The following is a 19,101-nucleotide window of genomic DNA, read 5'->3' as shown; positions in this document are numbered from 1 at the left end:
CGAGAGTTCGCTACTTCTCTAGGAGTAATTCATAACTTTTACCACGGCCCAGTTCAATAACGTCCGTTCTGCTAGCGGTTCATACTGATAATTCATTTTAAAACAGCTCATAACTAAAAGCCAAAGGAATACAGCGTCCGAGAACATTCAGCGCTAAATCAGAAAACTTCCGAACGCAAAAGGCGGGAATCTCGTAAAATTGCATTAGGGTAGTCATTTTCCTCCTCTGATTGCGGCTGAGGGGGTTCTAGAAATTACACGGAGTAATGGATATTCAAGAACGCTCGCTTATACCTCGACATACCTGGTCCCCTGGAAGTTAAGAAAAACTTTGTCTGCCCATAATTCTGAAAATCCGCGTCGATTCGCCGTTTCTCTCATCTAGTTCTTTTCCCCATTGGTTGTTCCGGAATGAAGGTAAGAGAGAAATCGCATAGCGCCGTAAGATACAAACGGACGATGTGTCCGACGAACGGACACGGATAGGAGGCAGAGAATTTTCCTCTCCGGCGATCGTAATAACTATTCTCTACCCACTGTAGAACGCCATCCACTTCGCGTAAACACCAGCATAAATTTCAAAGCCCGTTTCTTCCCCGTTCGTCTGCCGCGTTACATTCCGACCGTCTCGCGCACCACCGTTAACCGTTACGGGACCATCGAGGTGTTTCTCACCCTCTACTTAGCCATCCCGCTCGTTTCTTTCGGGCGAAACAAACTAACGGGGCGATTTTCCATTTCCTCGATCGATTTTGCCGATAATGGCGACAATAGTGGAAATAGCGAGAGCCATTAGTCCGGTGATTAATGATGCGCTTATGATCGAACAGGAGCTCGCCTCTTCAGCTTGCTACGGGGAAGATTTTAGGAATCTGGGTTCTTTCACAGCTTCCATGGTTGGAAAGGGCGATATTATTGTGACTCTGCGAAAATCGCAGTAATAAGAGACATAGGACCATTATTCACGCTGTCTTAGTGGGCGAGTGATTTGCGAGCACAATAGGCGGTGGGAGGTGCAATGTCGAGCGAATGTTGAGATTATTTGTTAAATGGTACGATAAGAACACATGGTTAAATTGCGCGGCGGCGCTTCTACCGAAATGTATGTAGCTTGAATGAATATTTCGTCGTATATTCTCAAGGAAATCATTTAAAAAAATCTCAATAATCGTGAAAAGCAAAGAAAAAGCTAAATTTTGTTGACATACATATTCTTCATACGATAATATATAATATCTTTTTAACGCGTCAATAATTATAAAATATTAATAGATGCAACAGAATATATACATGAAATTAAGAATAATTATATAATAGAAATAAGATTGCATAACGAATTGCGAAACGAGGACGAGGCAGCAACTGGTAAACATATTGTTAAATGAAAAAAAGACATGTTAACAAGAAGGGTACACTTTTCTCGGTTGTTTATCGATTGCTTTCGCTGTCGTCATTAAAGCGGGAATTAAACCAGTTATCAAAGCACTAGTAGGGCGCGCAATTAAGATATTCCAAATTGGAGTTCGCCGCTCTCTCAAATTCCGCGGTATAATCGATTGCCTTTGTAGCACCTGTCAAACGACGGTAAAATCCGATTTTCGGATTACGCGATCCTATTGAGAGATGCGAGAGCGTTGGTGGTCGGGAAGACGAGTTGGAGGACGGTGTGACTGACAGGCTTTATGGTTTATTCGACAAGTCGAAGAGTACATAGGGAAGCCTATAACATCGTATCCAGCTTACGCTTTGGGTTAACAGCCTGGGTGTCCGACGATGTACCACGATGCATGACGCGGTGTCAAGTTCCAATTCGCCAGGCATCCATGAAAGCAGGCTCTGTGCTCAATGTAAAATATCGGCGATTCGGGATGAAACGAAGCGCGCGCATCGTGCCTTCGTGTGTGCATATAGTAGATGAGGACCGTCGATTACGCCTCTTTGAAGGATTACCTTTAACCTGATACGTAAATGAACGGCTTTGCCAGCTAACACGTGCACGCATTGTGTTAATACGAAAAATATTACCTTGTAAATTAACGATGATTGCGCGATGCGAAATGAAGAAGGTAAACGAAATATATTAGACATAACTATAAATATTCACTTTGAAAATAAAAAGCAAATGTATTTTGTATAACGCGATATGCCAAAAATGGCTTAAGTACTTATTTTTGCTCTATTTAGATATTCTATAATATTCTCTCAAAATATTTTTAGCTTTGCCGGGGCGTCTTCGATCACTGACCCGAGAATTTCAATTCCATTTCACTTTATGATATTGATCCGAGACCAGTCAAATGTTGTCCAAATAATGTTTCCGCTTTTGTGATTGTTTAAGTATACTGTGGAAACGCATAATGCTAGTTTACATTACCGGTTTATATAATATTTATTACTCACATGTTAGATAAATATTGCATCAAATAAAGTATATAATTTTATCTAGAATGCGAAATATTTTGGACAAATAGTGATGTCCGTCAATTGTGATTGACTTCGAATATCAGTCTAATTAAAATGTATAAATGTTATTAAATATTTATCATTGTGTATAAATTCACTGTATCCTTGCATGTAATAAAATATTCGATATAATCATTGATCACATTTTGATTTGTCAATTAATATTATAGTAACAAATTGCAAAGGATTAGTGCAACGTTCCTTATCAATCAATCATGTCAACTATCATATCAATGGTTTTTATATAATTACATCTTGCAACGCGTGCAAGTGATAGAATATTTGAACACGATGATAGTTTTGTTGACTACCGCAATATGATTCATTAAAGAAATTATATAATTATTTTGTCTAATATTACATAAAGTTAACATTCAATATTAATAAAAAGCTGATGTTAAAAACTTAATTGTTAAGATATTAAATAAAAAAATAAGGTAATAAAACAAGAAAATAATGATATACAAGATACTGCTTATACAGAGACATGCTTAGATATTCAAAGCGGATTTAGGAAAGGTACCTCTTCGTAGATACCTACTCGAGGATTAGGAAGTGATTTGCAGGCGATTGCCGATAGCGATGGAAACACGAAAGCCGGAATTTATCGTGATTGGAGCGAGTTCTCGTAGAGAGAGTCATGAAGCTTCGAGGGCGGTTATCTCGTGCATGCACTAGGTACACACGAACTATCAGTTTTCATGAACACACTCCGCGTGACGTAAGTACGTGTGCTCTTATTTTACGAGGACATATTTATCGTTATGTGCACAGAGTATCCTCTTTCAACAAGTACGCACGAGTTTTTGAAAATCTATAGATTCAGCGGAAAAAGTGTGTGAAATTTCATAATAATTCATAACTATAGCAAAAGTAATCAACTTTTTAACAAGTTAATTTCCAACACGTTTAATTAGAAGCTATTCGTCTCTGTTTTTTGAAATTAAATTTATTCTCCGAAAGCAGTACGATTCTTCGACAAAAATTTGTTCTCCCATCGTGAAGCCTTATTAGAATCGTAAGAGTGTAATGACCCTGGCATTCCGTCCCACTACCAACTTTCGTTCTCTCGTTCTGTCCAAAATCTTACGTTCAACGCACATCCGCTCCTGGACCGCGCAGCGATTACGGCGACTCATTAGCCGTGCCGGTAAATCATAGCGTTCTCTGCGATATAGAGAGAGATGGTAGGAACGAACGTGGGAGTTTCGGAGCGAAATGCGTGAGATAGTGAACGGGAGGAGGATAGCAGAACCGGGGTCCAGAATGGAACGTACGGCGCGAGCGTGCCCGAAGAAGACCGAGTACGAACGGAGGGAGCCGAAACGACTCGCGAGGGTTCCTCACGATATTCAATGGCTTCAGTACCGAGCCGCCGCGGGTCAGGGCTCGATGTGGCTTCGTCGCGGGGGAGATTCGTTGCCCGGTGCGTTTCACATCGATACGCGACGTGAGTGATTCATGAATCAAAATCAGAGCGAGAGAGCACGGTGTCATCGTCCGATTAATCAATTGCGCATGTGATCGACGTGTTTCACAAGTGCCGATCGATGACCTGAAAGTTACGCGAAAAATGTGGCGATAGGAACGCTTTTCGCCGATCTTTAAATGCGATCGCGAAAAATTAGTTGGACGCGAGTGAATTTCGCACACTTGGTTGACGGTTCTTTTTTGCTGACGTTAAGTTGTCGGTTTTTTTTTCTTTTACTTTTGAGATTCCCGAATTTCGCGCGTACATAAGATCGTCTCGCGAGTGCGTCCCTAACGCACGTGTTTTGATGCGTTGCCGCAAGGCTGGAGGAGGGAAGAGTATAAAAGTGCGAAAAATCGAAGTCCTCGATTGACCGCACGATGTGCTTCGAATAAATACCAGAGATCTAGTGGCTGTGTGTAGCATTGTGTCCGGTGTTAACCGGCGTTCCATTACAGTTGAAACTATTCGTCGCACTTGAATTAATACGTCGATATCGATATATCGTGATTAACTTCGTCCGCAATTTCGTATGTGGACGATTGTTCGATATTTCGCTGCTACTTGATGAGGTCAACGTATCAGAACGTGAAGGTGAAATATAGCGGTAGAAAGTACAATCAGTAGTGGCGACGATTTGTTCTGCGATCGATAAGCATTTCGAAATTTTCGGCATTCGCCTCAATAACCAGCAAGACAAAGCGCTTTGTAATTTACCGGAAAAAGGTCTCGAATAAACAATTTTATTACACACGATCATTTTATCACACTCGCGTTCAGTTTAAGAGAAATTAAAATAATTGAAATAATTTTTTTTCCCCAAGTTGTGTGTTCTCGAATTGAATCCTTTTATTTTTAAGCAATATTGCATGTATGCTTGATTGGATGTTGCAGAAGAGAAAATACGGTCACGTTGGAAAAACCAGCGCAGCGTAAATCCTCCAAGTGTTTCGAAAATTTATCAGGTTCGCAACCTAGTTGCGCTTAGACGTATATCTCGTACCGAAGTTTCGACAGGCGGAATTTCGAGACAAGTCGAATCCACTTTGCAAGTTTAGTCGCGACTCGGCGGATATTTTATTCCATTCCGCGGAGGTTTACCGCGCGATCGAACGCATTAGTGGAAATCGCGACAGGGTGTCGAGATAAAAAACGCTCGGAATCCGAAGAAAAACTCCGACCTTCAAGTAGAATTGCAATACGCCCTGCTACGGACAATAAAACTATAATCGCCACTCTCAAAGAAGCTGTCAGAAGAAGCCTTGCTCCGTTACGTATTCGTTTATCCGGTCTAACAATCTAACAATCATCCACTCGTTCGATACGCAAAAATTCTGTAAAATTCTACGGCTGCGACAAATTTACCTAACAGAGAAACGCATCGTTTGAAGTTTAAGGAACACAGCAGAACGACAACAAAAAAAAAGCGAATAAAATTTCAATTCGCATCTTCCATTTTAAGAATCGCAATCAATTGGATGCGCCTGAGTCGTCTTTAACCAGAAAGAATCTCATGCGATAAGGAAGACGGAGATTGTATCGTAAGATGAGAAATATCGGATGGTCATAACATACGTCGTTAGAGGTCTCGTGTCTTGGGAGACACAAAAGACAAATAGTCGTCGTCTCATTAAATGACGACAGGTACATACGTGAACGACAAGACAGATAGGGGACGGCTCGTATCGGTTCACGTCGACGGCAGTAGCAGCAGCAACGACGACGAAGAACGGCGGACGATGTGGACGGCGACGCAATGCAGCAGCAGCAGCAGTCGCGGCGACGACGACAGCAGCAGCAGAAGCAACAGCAACGACAACAGCAACGAGAGCGGCAGCAGCGTCGGGGGTTGCAATTAGTGCCGGCTCGCTACGGCCGCGAGACTACGTAACGACTAAAGGAGGGAGGGGGAGAGCAGGGTGCTACGTCGACCTCTAGGGGATCGAGGGTGTGTGTAGTGCGCGTGAAAGGGAGACAAAATGCGGTGGAGGTGGCGGTGGTGGAGTGCCGTGACGACGACGACGACGACGACGACGACGACGACGACAACGACGACGACGACGGTGGTGATGCTGGTGTTGGGAGCCGCTATAGCGTACTCGCCATCGGTGCAACTATCCGATCTGGATAAGCCAAGTGAGTAATGTGCTTCTTTATGTCACGAGTTATGTCTGATTTAGAGCGGGCATTTAATCCTTTCGGTTCGACGGAGCCGAAACGCGAGATATACCGTTTCCTACGTCAATAATAACCGATAGAATTTGATAAAAGAATGTATATTATTCGCTGTAAATCATGCAAAAGTTAATATTTATAAAAATATAATATAAAATCTTATTTTTCGAAATGTTAGTATTATTACTTGGAATTTTTTCGAAAGGCGCCGAAATAAATTTATCTATATCGAAAGGATTAAAGTGTTTCAAGTTCCTTGGCGGCTTCGCGTAGCTCGCGGGTCGAAGGTCGTGACGCGACGAATTAAATCAAATCTTCACGGTTCCTCGTCACGAGGCTGTTGGGAACTTTAAACAGCGGATTATGACCGTCGACCTCATCCGAGAAAGTTTCGCTCGACCGCGTTCAGTTTCTCTCTTCCCCTCGTCGAAACTCGAGTACAACGTTAGTCGATGAGTAGGATATAAATGGAAAGGTGCTTCTGAATATCATTAGCAACGTTCTCCAATGTCCCATAATTAATCGGGCACTTCGCACCTACCGAACTGGCCTTGAGACGTCACGATCACTGTGTGCATCATGTCTCGATGCCGTAACAGCTGTATTTAAAAATTAAAATAACGTACGGCCGTGTTACTTTATCTCGGCAGGCGGATCTACAATGTAAATCATAATTGTAGGAATTTTAATCCGACCACACGAGATCGATGCATATCATTAGCGATAGAAACACCGCTTTCTCTCTCTCTCTCTTTCTGTGATTAAAATCTCGCGCTATTACGTACGTGGTCGTAATTGTATTCATCGGACGACACATATACTCGACATTAAAGATAGGGTAGAATAAAGGAGAAAAGCTTGAAAAAAGGCACAATTTTTTAAACAATTACTACAATTTCTACGAATTTTTGACATTATTTAAATATTTATTTGTGGGAACCTATTTTCGATTTTAATAAGCTCTTTCATTTTCTAAGAAAAAAAAAACGTTTTCTAAAAATACATCAGTTATGTTAGTATCATTAATAGGAAATTTTCACAAATTATTCAAGCATATAAATAATGCCGTAAATGTCAAACAGATTCTTATAAAAAGAAAAGAAGCTAATATTAACCTAGTCATTATTTAGCTGTCTGCGGGCAATAAGCGATGTGATAATAATACAATGTATGACATAATAAAACTGAAAATATAAGTATATATTTTCCTACCTTATCGATTACTTAGTACGTTTAGAATAGGAAGTCTCGTCGATTAATTATGAAAAAGTTTTATTACTATCTTTAAACTTGTTTTGTGTGCTATAATTATATTATATTATGTGACGCGTTGTAGATAATACGCGCTCCAAAATTTAATTTAACATTATGTAAGCTAGATAAATAATAAAAAAACCGTAGGACCAACATATCCGATCGATTCAAGCACAGTAGAAGACTTAGGGGAGGGAATGACGGCTAAAATAGTTTAATTAAACCACGGCGCTAAGTCCCTTTTAAATTTATCGCCGTGCAATAAAAAAGCATGTTCCACAGCAGGGATGCGAAGAGAAAAAATTGGAGTTTCAATAGCAAAAGTTCGGTCCCGTTCGCACGACCACGAGAACAAAAATAATGTGATGCTGGTTTCGAACTTTTGCAAAATTCTTTTGATAAAATTTCCGATCTATTGCAGCATTTGTTCGTCGCTGTTTCTGCCGTTTAAATATAAACGAACATTTTCCCATGCGTATTTAATTCCGTGATATAGTGTTGAGTTCGTGTAATTCATCTTTTTAAATACCAGCAACACTTTCAATTCACAACAAATCCCTTTTGACATTTTCGCAAATTTCAACTCTGATTGCCCTCATGCTTACCGAGAATAACGTAACAGTTCATTATGGGAATATCTGGGAATATCCATATCATCTCACTGATGACATTGGATGACCAGAGGGATTAATGTTGTCCGCAATCGACAATCACCGGGTCCTCAATAATTATAGAAATTATTATATAACGATAATTGACAGACATCTGTAGAAGACAATGTATGTTGATGTTTGAAAAATTAAACTAGCTAAAATGACATTCTCGACCAGGGATTATTTCAACCAGGGAAATAAAAATATTATTGCAAGAAAAATAATTATTGGATAAATATCGACATTAAATTATATTTAGCAGATAGAGAGAATGAGCAAATAACTCGCCTTTAGGTTTTGCGAAGGTAACAAGAAAACATCGCGAAATCTTATTATTTTATTGAGAACTGCAATTACGCACGCATAATGAGAAAAACATTAACAAAATTGCGATCGCGTGAAGTTAAAACATCAAAATTCTCAACCGTTAATTATATCTTGTTCTTTTGAAAGAGAAATCTTAAAATGCATCTTGGCTCGAACAAAACTGACTACACATACATATCTTTTTCGACGCAAATTTCCGCGCGTGAGATATTGGCGAACGCAAATTAACGCAAGCCCCGGTTCATTCAAAGGCAGTTAATTACGATCGGAATTGCTCGACTTCGTTAAATAATTACTTTACAGCGTGGCGAAACGTCAGGCTGCGCGCGTTTTCATAAGGTTTGTCTGACTTCTATTTTTCAACAGGTGTTGCTGGCGGCGAAAGACAACCGACGTGTGTATACACACAGTATATATATAACTAACGTGTCGCGTTAATTAACGATGCTTTCACATTTATTCGCGTAGCATAAAGTTAGACGCATTTACTTTGTTGCGTTTTGATATCGTGAAATAATAGCATTCGGTTTCTCCCTAATGAAGGTAATGTTATAATCCAACGCGCTAGGAAAGCGGTCAGTAAATGTCAGTGATGAGAGATGTGTTTATTTTTATATTTTGTTTTTTAATATGTATAGCGATGCTTGAGATTCTAGTATACACTTCCAGTAAATAATTAGAAACAATGCCGCAACAACTGGAAAAAACAACTTTAATGTGCGCGTATCATCGAAAAATGTACTTTGTACTATAAAGGGGATCTTTTTACACGTCATGTTTTTATAAACAGACTGCACCGGAAAATGTAAACTAGAGCGCTTACCATAACGCGCGCGCCGGCTAACATTTTAATAGAGATTGCATAACCGGGAATGCTTTCACTGGGCCACAATATATGGAAAATGTGTTACAAAACATATCCGCGCTAAAAAATAAAACATCTACTCTTTTCACATAAACAAAGTTTTAAAAAATTCTAAATATTAATAGAAACAATTTACAGCATAAAGTGTAATATGAAGTTATTTTTCTCAATAATTTTTAGTTTTTTTCAAAATACGCAATGTTGAATTTTATATTATTCTTGATTTTTCAAAAATTTTCAGAAATATAATAAAATGCTACTGCTTATTTTTATTTTAGAGACAGAGAATTCTTAATTATAAGTTTAGTGTAATATCTACGTCACAGATTATTTATTCGATTACTTCAAAATTCTATATATGTATAATATATTGAGAAGTCTCTCTCTATGAATCTTATATCTGAATCATCATCATCTTTGACAGAACGCTTTTTAATGACAGCTTGCGAAATCACAGCTAATGGGGCATCGGTAATGAATTTTTTTGCCGGTAAAGCCGAAAAGCGAGGGCAACGACGAAATGACGACGAAATCAGTCTAATAGGCGGCCATTTGTCATCTTCCACCCAAGGTGGCATTGCGAAAAGGGTAAAAAGGACCCCTTATGTGCACGCCGTCGACCAAGACGATAATTTGCACGCGATTTCATCCGTTAAGGTATACACCTTCCGCGTCGGTGTATAACTTAATGGAAACACGCCTCGGCTCGGCTCGGCTCGGCTCGCTTCAAAATTCAAAAATAACAGAACCTCGTAAAGCGAACACGACAAGCGTTCGAGCAAAAAGCATTTTACGTAGCGATTACGGTGTAATTATGGGAATCGTAGAAACGATGATTATTATTAACATAACGACACATGCAATATTACTTTTGAGCTGTCGTTAAAAAATCGTAAGGTCTCTCTTTCCCTCGCCCCACGTCCCTTCGTCGTATATCCTTGCGTAACAACCTTATCGAAATAATGACCAAGGTAAGGTAAAAGCAGCATTATCGCGCATCTAAAGCAAGGCGGAGACGATCAAGCGACGTAACATGTATGTTTCATACCCGACACGCGAATATTATCTCGAGTTTAATCCTAGGAAGATTAATTGGAATTGGCAGTGCACTTGTTATTCTTAGATGACCCACCGTATGCAAAAATAACATTACGTGCGCGCTGAAACCCGAAAGGACCAAAATGATCATTATTATGCGATTTCGTTGGATAACCTCGTTCCGTCAGTGGAAAATTTGTGAAAGGATGATTAACGAATGCAGCGAAGAAAGATAACGAGATGTATGTTTTGCCTGTCGAACGTTTTTTTTTTCGCGAGACTGTGGTTCGAATGTTTTTACGTGTTCGTGTGATAAAAAAATATTAAGCGTTTATTATAACTTTGAAGAGAATCATGATTATATGAAGAATGTGGATAAATGCGAGAAATTATTGCTGTATCATCTCTCTTTACCAACAGAAATACCGAATGATTATTTGCACGCAATCTTGGTCTGCATTCGTTCGATGCAGTCGTGACTAGGGTTAGCATGGCATATTTCATCGTTGAGGCTCTCTTATTTAAAATGCACTTATATTCTAAGTAGATTTTATTTGTCATTAAGATATCTTTTATCTTTTGTTTAATTTTGTGAGTGATAACAGTATTACTGACAAGGAAAATAGAATCTTTTTTTAAGAGTCTCGTTTCACTGCACGATATATAAATCTGTTTACACGAATTCACTACGTTATACCGTCAGAGAATATTTTTATGAAAAAAATAACATCAGCTGGTTACGTTCCATGATAATTGCATATTGCATGTCAAAAACGCTTCGCGATCAAGATACGGCGTGTGATATAAAATTTATTTGACGCGGCTCAACGAGAATAAATCCAGACGTAATGTCGCGAGTGTTTCATACGTCGTAATTCGCGCAATTCTGTCAAGAAACGACATATTTCATATTACTGTAATCCGCAGCAAGCCTGGCAACAATGGTTTACGTACGCGCATTCCGAACTATGTATTTCTCACGGGCCTTTCATATATGACGGCGAAAATTCAGGATATCGCTCCCGCGGGTCTCGTTCGTGCAAAACTGCAGCACAGGTAACGAGTGGATCCACTTCAATGTGTCAATACTATAAGCTTAACTCGTGACTGGTGATGTGGAATTTCGATACATTTCCACCGTCGCCGCGATAAAACTTAAAAAAGTGCGGCGCACGCTGTGACAAATTTTTCACGCATCGCATAAACATCGCGTGAAATTTATTACGTCTCCAGTGCTTTAACTACATAAGAAACGTATTTTCGGTGCATTTTTTAAAAACTAACTTTATTTTGCCCGACGTTGCCGTTATCGATATACCGTCCAATCAATTAGTGCACGCGTGAACGGAATTTGTGCGATGTGCAATATAATCCTGCCTTGATTACATAGTCTTATACTCGGTAAAAGAATAAAAATTATCGCCATCGTAAAACGTCGCAGCTCTCTTACGTTTCATCTTTTTTTCATTTATCTGCAATTCATAGCTTTCCAACGTTACGGTCTATCTCTCGTAAATATGACTTGCACGTATGTATCGCGCGCACTTTATTCCTTTTACGATGCTTTTCTTTTATCCGTCTCGTATATTACGAGAAACTCGTATAGGAATTTTTATCCGCATTTCTTCGTCAAGAAGAAAACGCGGAAATCGCGCTTGCCGTACGCGAGTGCGTAAAACGCGTGCCGAGATTTCGTTAAACTTTGATCAATCGTAACCCTGGCACGATACTATCGAGGTTCTAGTAAAGTCAGTAATTATCGCGGCCAAGTTTTATGGCGATGCGGAGGGAAAAGGAACCTTTATGGCGAATAGTAACGCAGCGTCATTAACTTGGCCACTAATGTGCGAACTGATTTAAACTTATTACAAAAACTAGATTGCGACGCCGTTTTCTTTCATTTATACGAATAAGAGATACCTTAATTGCGAGCAGCGGAATATTTTTAATACGCAAGCATTTAAATATAAAATATTTTTAAAAATGTTTTTCAAATTCTTTGACAAAAAAAAAGTAGTAGAATGCAGCCCGTGACGTGATACTTTTAGTTGAGTCAAGTCCGGGTTTAGCAAATTTAAATGTCAGTTCTTTTTCGATATACATATTAACGATTATTTCACTTTTGTTGGCAGTTACCGCGTGTGATGTGCACTATCTTTCATATGAGAAACTTAAAATTGGTCGAGATCAAATTTGTATAAAATCACAGAGGATGACCGAATGGCGTTTGACGTTTTGACGCAAACTATTTCAATTAGATCTTAATTTCTAATTCTGCGATTATGTAGATTGGGCGAATAAATTTTTCCCGTCGAACGTTGATTTTGCGGTCACCGCATGACATGACCCGCCGCGATATTGCAGGCATTATCAGCCAAAAGCGTAGATTTCTATGGTTCATCGAGAAATGGCCATCTAAAAATCTCGTCTTGTCGATTCTCCGTGCTCGATGAACTCGTCGGTTTCTATCTTTCCGCGGCACTGATTCCTAACTTTCTAACTGGTTAATTCGCACCCCTCCCGACTACCCCTCGTGCCGGTACGCTTGGCGCTAACGAGTCCACAAACGAGCTGTAGGGGCGCGTGAGGAATAGGGAAGGCGAAGGAGATCTCCAACGAGAGTCGAGAATTCGAACGACTCGACGAAACGGCTGCCGGCTACTCGTCGTAACAATATCCGAAACAGGTTGCTACCGGTATTCGCGCTATACACGTATATACCTTAGCTTACCGCAGATTACCGGTAATCCCTTGGGCTTGGGTAACAGTTACATGCTTTCAACGAGACACGGAACTTCGACGGCCTGGCAGCACAACCGAAAACTGCCTTCTCGCCACGTCCAGCGCCGTATAAAACCGAAGTCCCTCGATAATATATCGTATCGACATTGGCGCGATACGTAAAATTAAATTCCCCCACGACGTTTTACACGACGTGCCCGTTTTTTGGATATTCGCATCACTTGTATCCATTTTACAACGCGCTAGATGAAGTGTCTCAGTATTTTAGAAATCAATTTTTCAGAGAAAAGCTATTCGCGAATGATCAACAGGAATTTTTTTTTATATTCGTAAAAAATTACAATGTATGTATGTATATGTGTGATGGAAATAGCAATCATACCAATACCACTGATACCGCATAAATCGAATTTGGTTAGCATCGTGATGATGATTTAATGACGAATCCAGATCTTACTCGACATTTCACATGCACGTGTGTCATCGTGGTTATCGGATATCTAGGAAATAAATGAGATCCGTTATATCCATTCATCGATCGATATTCCAATACATGTCATTAGAGAATCCTCGAATTATTTCGGATTATCTTAGAACGTCTACGATTGAATATATTGTACTTTAAAAAATTCTTTAATTTAATTATTAAATTCTCCGCCTATTTATTATCTATGTGAAGAAATATGTAAATGCAAATCACTTTGCATAAATCAACAACGTTTGTATAATTGGCTTGATATTTTCTAGTATTTCCGGATTTTTTCTTGAATTTAAAATGAATTATCGTTTATAAATGTAACATCGTTTATATTTTCTCGAGCTACGTTTATCTACTTTTAAATGTGTAATTTATCTACTCATCTATTTTTTTCCTGATAATCTTTTTATTATTATACACTTGTGTATAGCACTAAAGTCGAAGTCTAAGTATGCGTAATGATTACTTTCCGCCGACGTAATAGCCAGTTTGGTTTCGAAACTGCTTTGCATATTTAATAACACGTTTTACTATACAATATCTTTATCGTATCTACATGTTTCCGTTGTCAGCAGAAATTAAGCGACTAGATTCGTTTTGGTAATCGACAAATAATTGCTTGAAATGTTTCTTTTAAATTCGACATATGTAAGCCTGTGAGTAAGAGTGATTGATTTATTTGATTCATGATTATTTACATTGTACATGTAAAACATACGGAATTTGTTGCTTGATCGATTAAGGTAATTTAACGCGAGACAACGATTAGTTCGCTGCACGACACAGTGGCATTCGATGCTTGACGGTCAAGAATCCTCGTTAATCTGCGTCAGAAGGATGAAACGCGTTAGATATCATGAGATGAAAAAGGAACGAGAGGAACGAGAGAGAAGCGAGAAAAATGCACAACAAGGGAATATCGTCGAGGATAGAATGGCGCTAGTTGTCGGGTTTTTTTTCTCGACGCTGCTAGTTTTTCTTGCCATATTCTTTTTCCTTCCTTTCGTTTCATCTTTTTCTTTTATCTCGCGTCAACGTCTTTGTTTATTTTAATAATTTGGTTTAATGAAATTTTACGATTATCATAAAAAATGTATTTATATATTTGTCAAAATTCGAAATATTACTTCGCGTATTCTCTCAAAGTTCTTTCTTTCTTTTTAAATATTACAATTTGTAATTTTGTTCTATAAAAATTTCGTCTGATATAACATTTGTTTCTACGAATTTTATGACGTATATAGTTCTCGTGAGCTTGGTTGATCTCGGTTATTTTTCCACGACTTTTTCAGAAAACAAATGTCATATGCGTGAAATATCTGCTACATATGTATCTAAAGAGAAGAAGATGTAGCCGCGTATCGTTTATATTTTCCAGCTAAAGTGAACGAACTTGCCACCATGTAGCATGTAGTGTATCAAATGTCTCTTTGGGATTTCTAGTTTGCGATAAACTTTTACATTTGAGTAGGATCATCCTCCGTTGTATCTGTTCTGTTTTCTCCGGTGAAAAGCAAGTTGTCCGAGTTCGAAGAGCACCTCCAGTACTCTTCGAAAATTGAATCGGTTCACTTCATAGCAGCGCGGAAGTTAATACTCGTATTCATTTAACTCGCAAACAGCACAAACAATTCTCTTTTCCAATTACTGTAAAATCGTTAATTATTGCGCGCTAGAGAATACGATAAATAACTATACCCACGCGCGAATCTGATACGATGTATAAATTCACGAGTTCAACGTATCGAATAGCGTGTGAGTGACGTAAATTTAAAAAAATTTAATTTTCGGCAAACGCTGCGAGAGAGATAAAAATATTGCGAAATCCTGCTATTTCAGCGGTATAAGAGATAAATTAAAGGCGTTCGATGCTCGCGATCCATAAATAACCCAACAAAATGGTTTTAATATATTATCCGCGAGCTCGGATCCGCTAAATGATTATTAATGGGTATAGATCTTCCCGTCCTTCGTTTTTGCATATTGCACATCGTGATTTCCCGCTTCCTCGCTCACCTACCGTCCACTGTGTGTACAAACTGCCATCGATCCTCGCTTATATGCTAATTGCCTATACGTGCTAATTGGAAGTGCCGCCGAGTGCGTTAATTATCTAACTGACGGTTAGCTATTTCTACCACTCAACCGCCCTCAGCGCTATCTACGCTCTCAATCGTTTCCGGGCTTTCCACGGGTTTCCGTAAACTTGTAACTGATTCGATTGTTTACGATAAACAATTCCTTGTTTCTTAGCGTCTCAAACACTTCGCAACGTGCGTTCGAAATTGCCGTCAGGAAATTGTAGTTGCGTTCAGACAATAGAAAACTATTTGTAGCAACAGAAATATAAAAGACGCAAGTATAAATATGTCATATTATGAAAAAGGATATAGTCTTCCGTTGCAGAAGGATTTCAGCGTTTCAAATAAATATAAGACATAATACTTTGCTTATCGCCATTATACAGTCGCGAAGCACATTTATTAAAATTAATCCGTTAAGACAAATCAAGCACGGTTTCGCGACAATTTGAGCCCATCTACGTTATATCAATGCTTGAGCGAGGCAAGAAACTATAGCGTCTCGGTCAGTGATATTAACGTTGTTCTAATAAATAAATCTTTTAATTATAAGAAGAACTTTGATAATTCCACAGCGAAGGCTATAGAAGATTCCAATTACATCCGATAATCTTATGATTATTCGAGCGTGTTTCCAGAAGTAAGTGAGGATTAACTCCATTTAAAAGCGGTCCATTGTGTTGGTAAATTTATTGTTACATACGTGCCTACATATATGTATGTATTGTACAATTTTATATTTTATTGTCACATCAGTCATCGCTTTCTTCTTTTAAACTCTAAAAGTAATTACCTTCTTATATTTTTATCGCAATAGTCTAGTTTTGTAGGATGTTTTGTGAATGTTGTGTGACTTGCAAGAAATGAGCATACTCGTCATCAGCATTCTTTCTTTCGCGTGTGCAGAAGTTGCATAAACAAGAAATTCTATTTTTGCGCGACTTAATCATACGCGATACTACTTCATCGTCGTTAGTGGAATAGCTCTTGCTTTGTGCGACATGACTGCGTCGCGTGTAGTACATAAGTTTTACATACGATGTTATACACATATATGTACGGACACATACGCAAGACATGACATTCGTCCAAGTTAATGCAATACTACATAGCGGAGAAGTGAAGAGAGTGGCACATACGTGCCAACGCGGAAGCACGCCGGTAGACGGAAAATATAAATCCCAAACAAGAGACCGTAGGTAGTATATCTCCGACACAAAAGGATTTCTGTATACCTGTCGTAGGTCCAATCTGCGGCAATGCCAATAAAACGTCGGCTCCTCTTAGCTCGATACATTCAGGGAGGCTGCGATATCCTTTGTGGAAGATGAGAAGACGTAAAATCGCGATGGGATCGCTTTTAAGGAGCCATTGTGCGTCGCGCGCGTGTTTAGATTTTTATAGAGACTTAGCGGGGATAACTTCTCGTTATCGTCGAAATCCTCTTTCGCTGACGAATGCACGTATAAAACTGATAAACACCGGATAACCCTTCTTTAAATTGGATTACGATTTTCGGGATCAGACGTCGAAAATTGCCGTGCGAGTCAGCATAAAATTCTCCGCTTCTTGACGTGCGACTGCAAAAATGTACTCGGTGTTTTTAACGAGTATTCGCATGATTTTGTGACAAAGACAATCCGGACATTCTATGGAACATGAATCGATTATTAGCTCGCGCTACGATTAATTCTTGCATCGTTCTGTGCCGACAGCTGTGAAAGATTTCCAGAATTTCGAACGGAATCGTTTCTCTCGTACATATTCATGCATGTATGTATGAAGTATACAGGGTTTCAAACACCCTACCGTTGAGCATTGTCTACTTAATCAAATATGACTTGACCCCTTGACCATTATAGTCTCACTACTAGTGACCCGTGTCTCTCTGCCTTGCGAGCGCGTGACATGTATTTCTCTCGTTATACGAGACTCGAGACAAACGCGTCGTTCGTTTCCCTTCACGTGTTGATGGGTCTACTTCTCGTTAGCAAATGCGAAAGTAGACAAAATCACTTTTCAACACAATTTATTCAATACAAGGTACAAGTCTCGGCGAAGCGAATTTAGTACAGTTATACCAGAATCAATAGAAACTTGATGTCTGTGTCGGAGAAGAAAGGAAAAGAAGAATATGCAGTACTCTCTTACCAATTTGTATCAAGCGTCTTCGGGATTTCCGATAAATTCGAAGCACGAAGTTTGAAGATTCTATTCTTGGTTCGAGCATCGAGCGCGCATAAAAGCCGTGCGAATTCCCTCCAAGGTAAAGAGATGTTCGGAAAATGCCGCGGGGATGCGGCGGGTGTTGAGCCGAGATGTTTTGACAGTCCGTTTTAAGATTCCGTTCGTGACACACAATCCGTTCCCTTTGCGCGAGGGTCGCGTGATATTACGATAATCCCGACGTGTACTCCCGTAGGAACGTGACGGTCACGGTAGTTAATGGCGGAACGTCTCGTTGAATATCCGCTATCCGATCTTACACGAGACTCGTGGGACGATACGTTAGACCGTGACTACCGTGACGAATCGCTACTTCACGCGTAAGGGTAACTCGACCTAATTTTCCAATGTCATAATTCGATATCTCAGCTACACATCACACCTGTGACACACCGATCCATGTGTCGGCTTATATAAGCAGCTGCTTGTAATTGACATTTCTCTCCCTTTGAATAATACGCGACGGAGAAGTATCTACATTCTCTGCGTATTAAATCTTTGATCTGTGAATCGTGTCAAGTTGTCACTCTTTGATGAAACAGCAATAATTGTAATAATGAGAAATCTCAGGTTAGACAGTCGTAAAAAGAGTAAGAGAGAGAAAACCTTTACAAAAACACCTCTACAGCAGATTATTATATTTATAAATATATAATGAATTTTAGTAATCGATTGAAATCGCAAGAGACTTGTGTTTTGGATTATGTGCGGTTTAGAACGATGCACTGGCTTGAAACTAATAAGGATTGCACAAAAGAAAGAATGCTTCGACAAATAAAGAGAGAGATATTTTCAAATAAACAGAGACTTATTTTCAAGAGAATTGAAGTTCGGTTTTTACGTCACAAAATTGTTTTCTTTTTTTCTTATAGTTTTTTTTTTTTTTTTTTTTACTAGATGCAATATAGAGAGAAAAAAGTTGACTCAAATCCTTTTGAAATAAGCTTATTACGTTATCCGCATATATTACAATCCTAATACCCATTAACGAGCTCTTTGCAATTATAATACAATCGAGTTTTGTAATGTTATTATATTTTGCGATATCATTGTTGAAAAACGACGTTTTCGATGACGTTGATTCTGATTAGATTTTTTTCTTTTCGTTTCAACAATTTTTTTCGAATCATTTTTGTGACGCCGATATCAATTGAATAAATGGTAAACGTGATATTTTTTAATATGTGTGACTATACAGAAACCACGCACAAAATTTTCGCACGTGCACGTAATGCTAATAACATGGATTCAGGAAAATTCCGATCAGACCCGGGCCGTTTATTCAGCGCAACTCGGTGGAGAAATATTTTATCGAATGCCCGAGAATA

General features: G+C 39.0%; 1 protein-coding gene and 1 long non-coding RNA gene across 8 annotated transcripts in view; one reads left to right on the top strand and one right to left on the bottom strand.

The window, feature by feature from the left end:
• The window catches only part of LOC140665399 (uncharacterized), a 397,969-nt gene that overhangs the window by 189,087 nt on the left and 189,781 nt on the right, over window positions 1–19,101 (bottom strand). The window lies entirely within an intron of this gene.
• The window catches only part of LOC140665391 (neural cell adhesion molecule 1), a 100,697-nt gene continuing 85,420 nt past the window's right edge, over window positions 3,825–19,101 (top strand). Inside the window, exon 1 of the mRNA XM_072891478.1 lies at window positions 3,825–6,070. Within this exon, the coding sequence (XP_072747579.1) occupies window positions 5,914–6,070 (157 nt within the window). The 5' untranslated portion in view covers window positions 3,825–5,913. The remainder of the gene's footprint in view (window positions 6,071–19,101) is intronic.

This window comes from Anoplolepis gracilipes, chromosome 4 (genome assembly GCF_047496725.1).
Source record: "Anoplolepis gracilipes chromosome 4, ASM4749672v1, whole genome shotgun sequence".
In the NCBI taxonomy this organism is placed as follows: domain Eukaryota; kingdom Metazoa; phylum Arthropoda; class Insecta; order Hymenoptera; family Formicidae; genus Anoplolepis; species Anoplolepis gracilipes.
The sequence above is the reverse complement of the archived record's forward strand: the minus strand, read 5'-3'. Positions and strand labels throughout refer to the sequence as shown.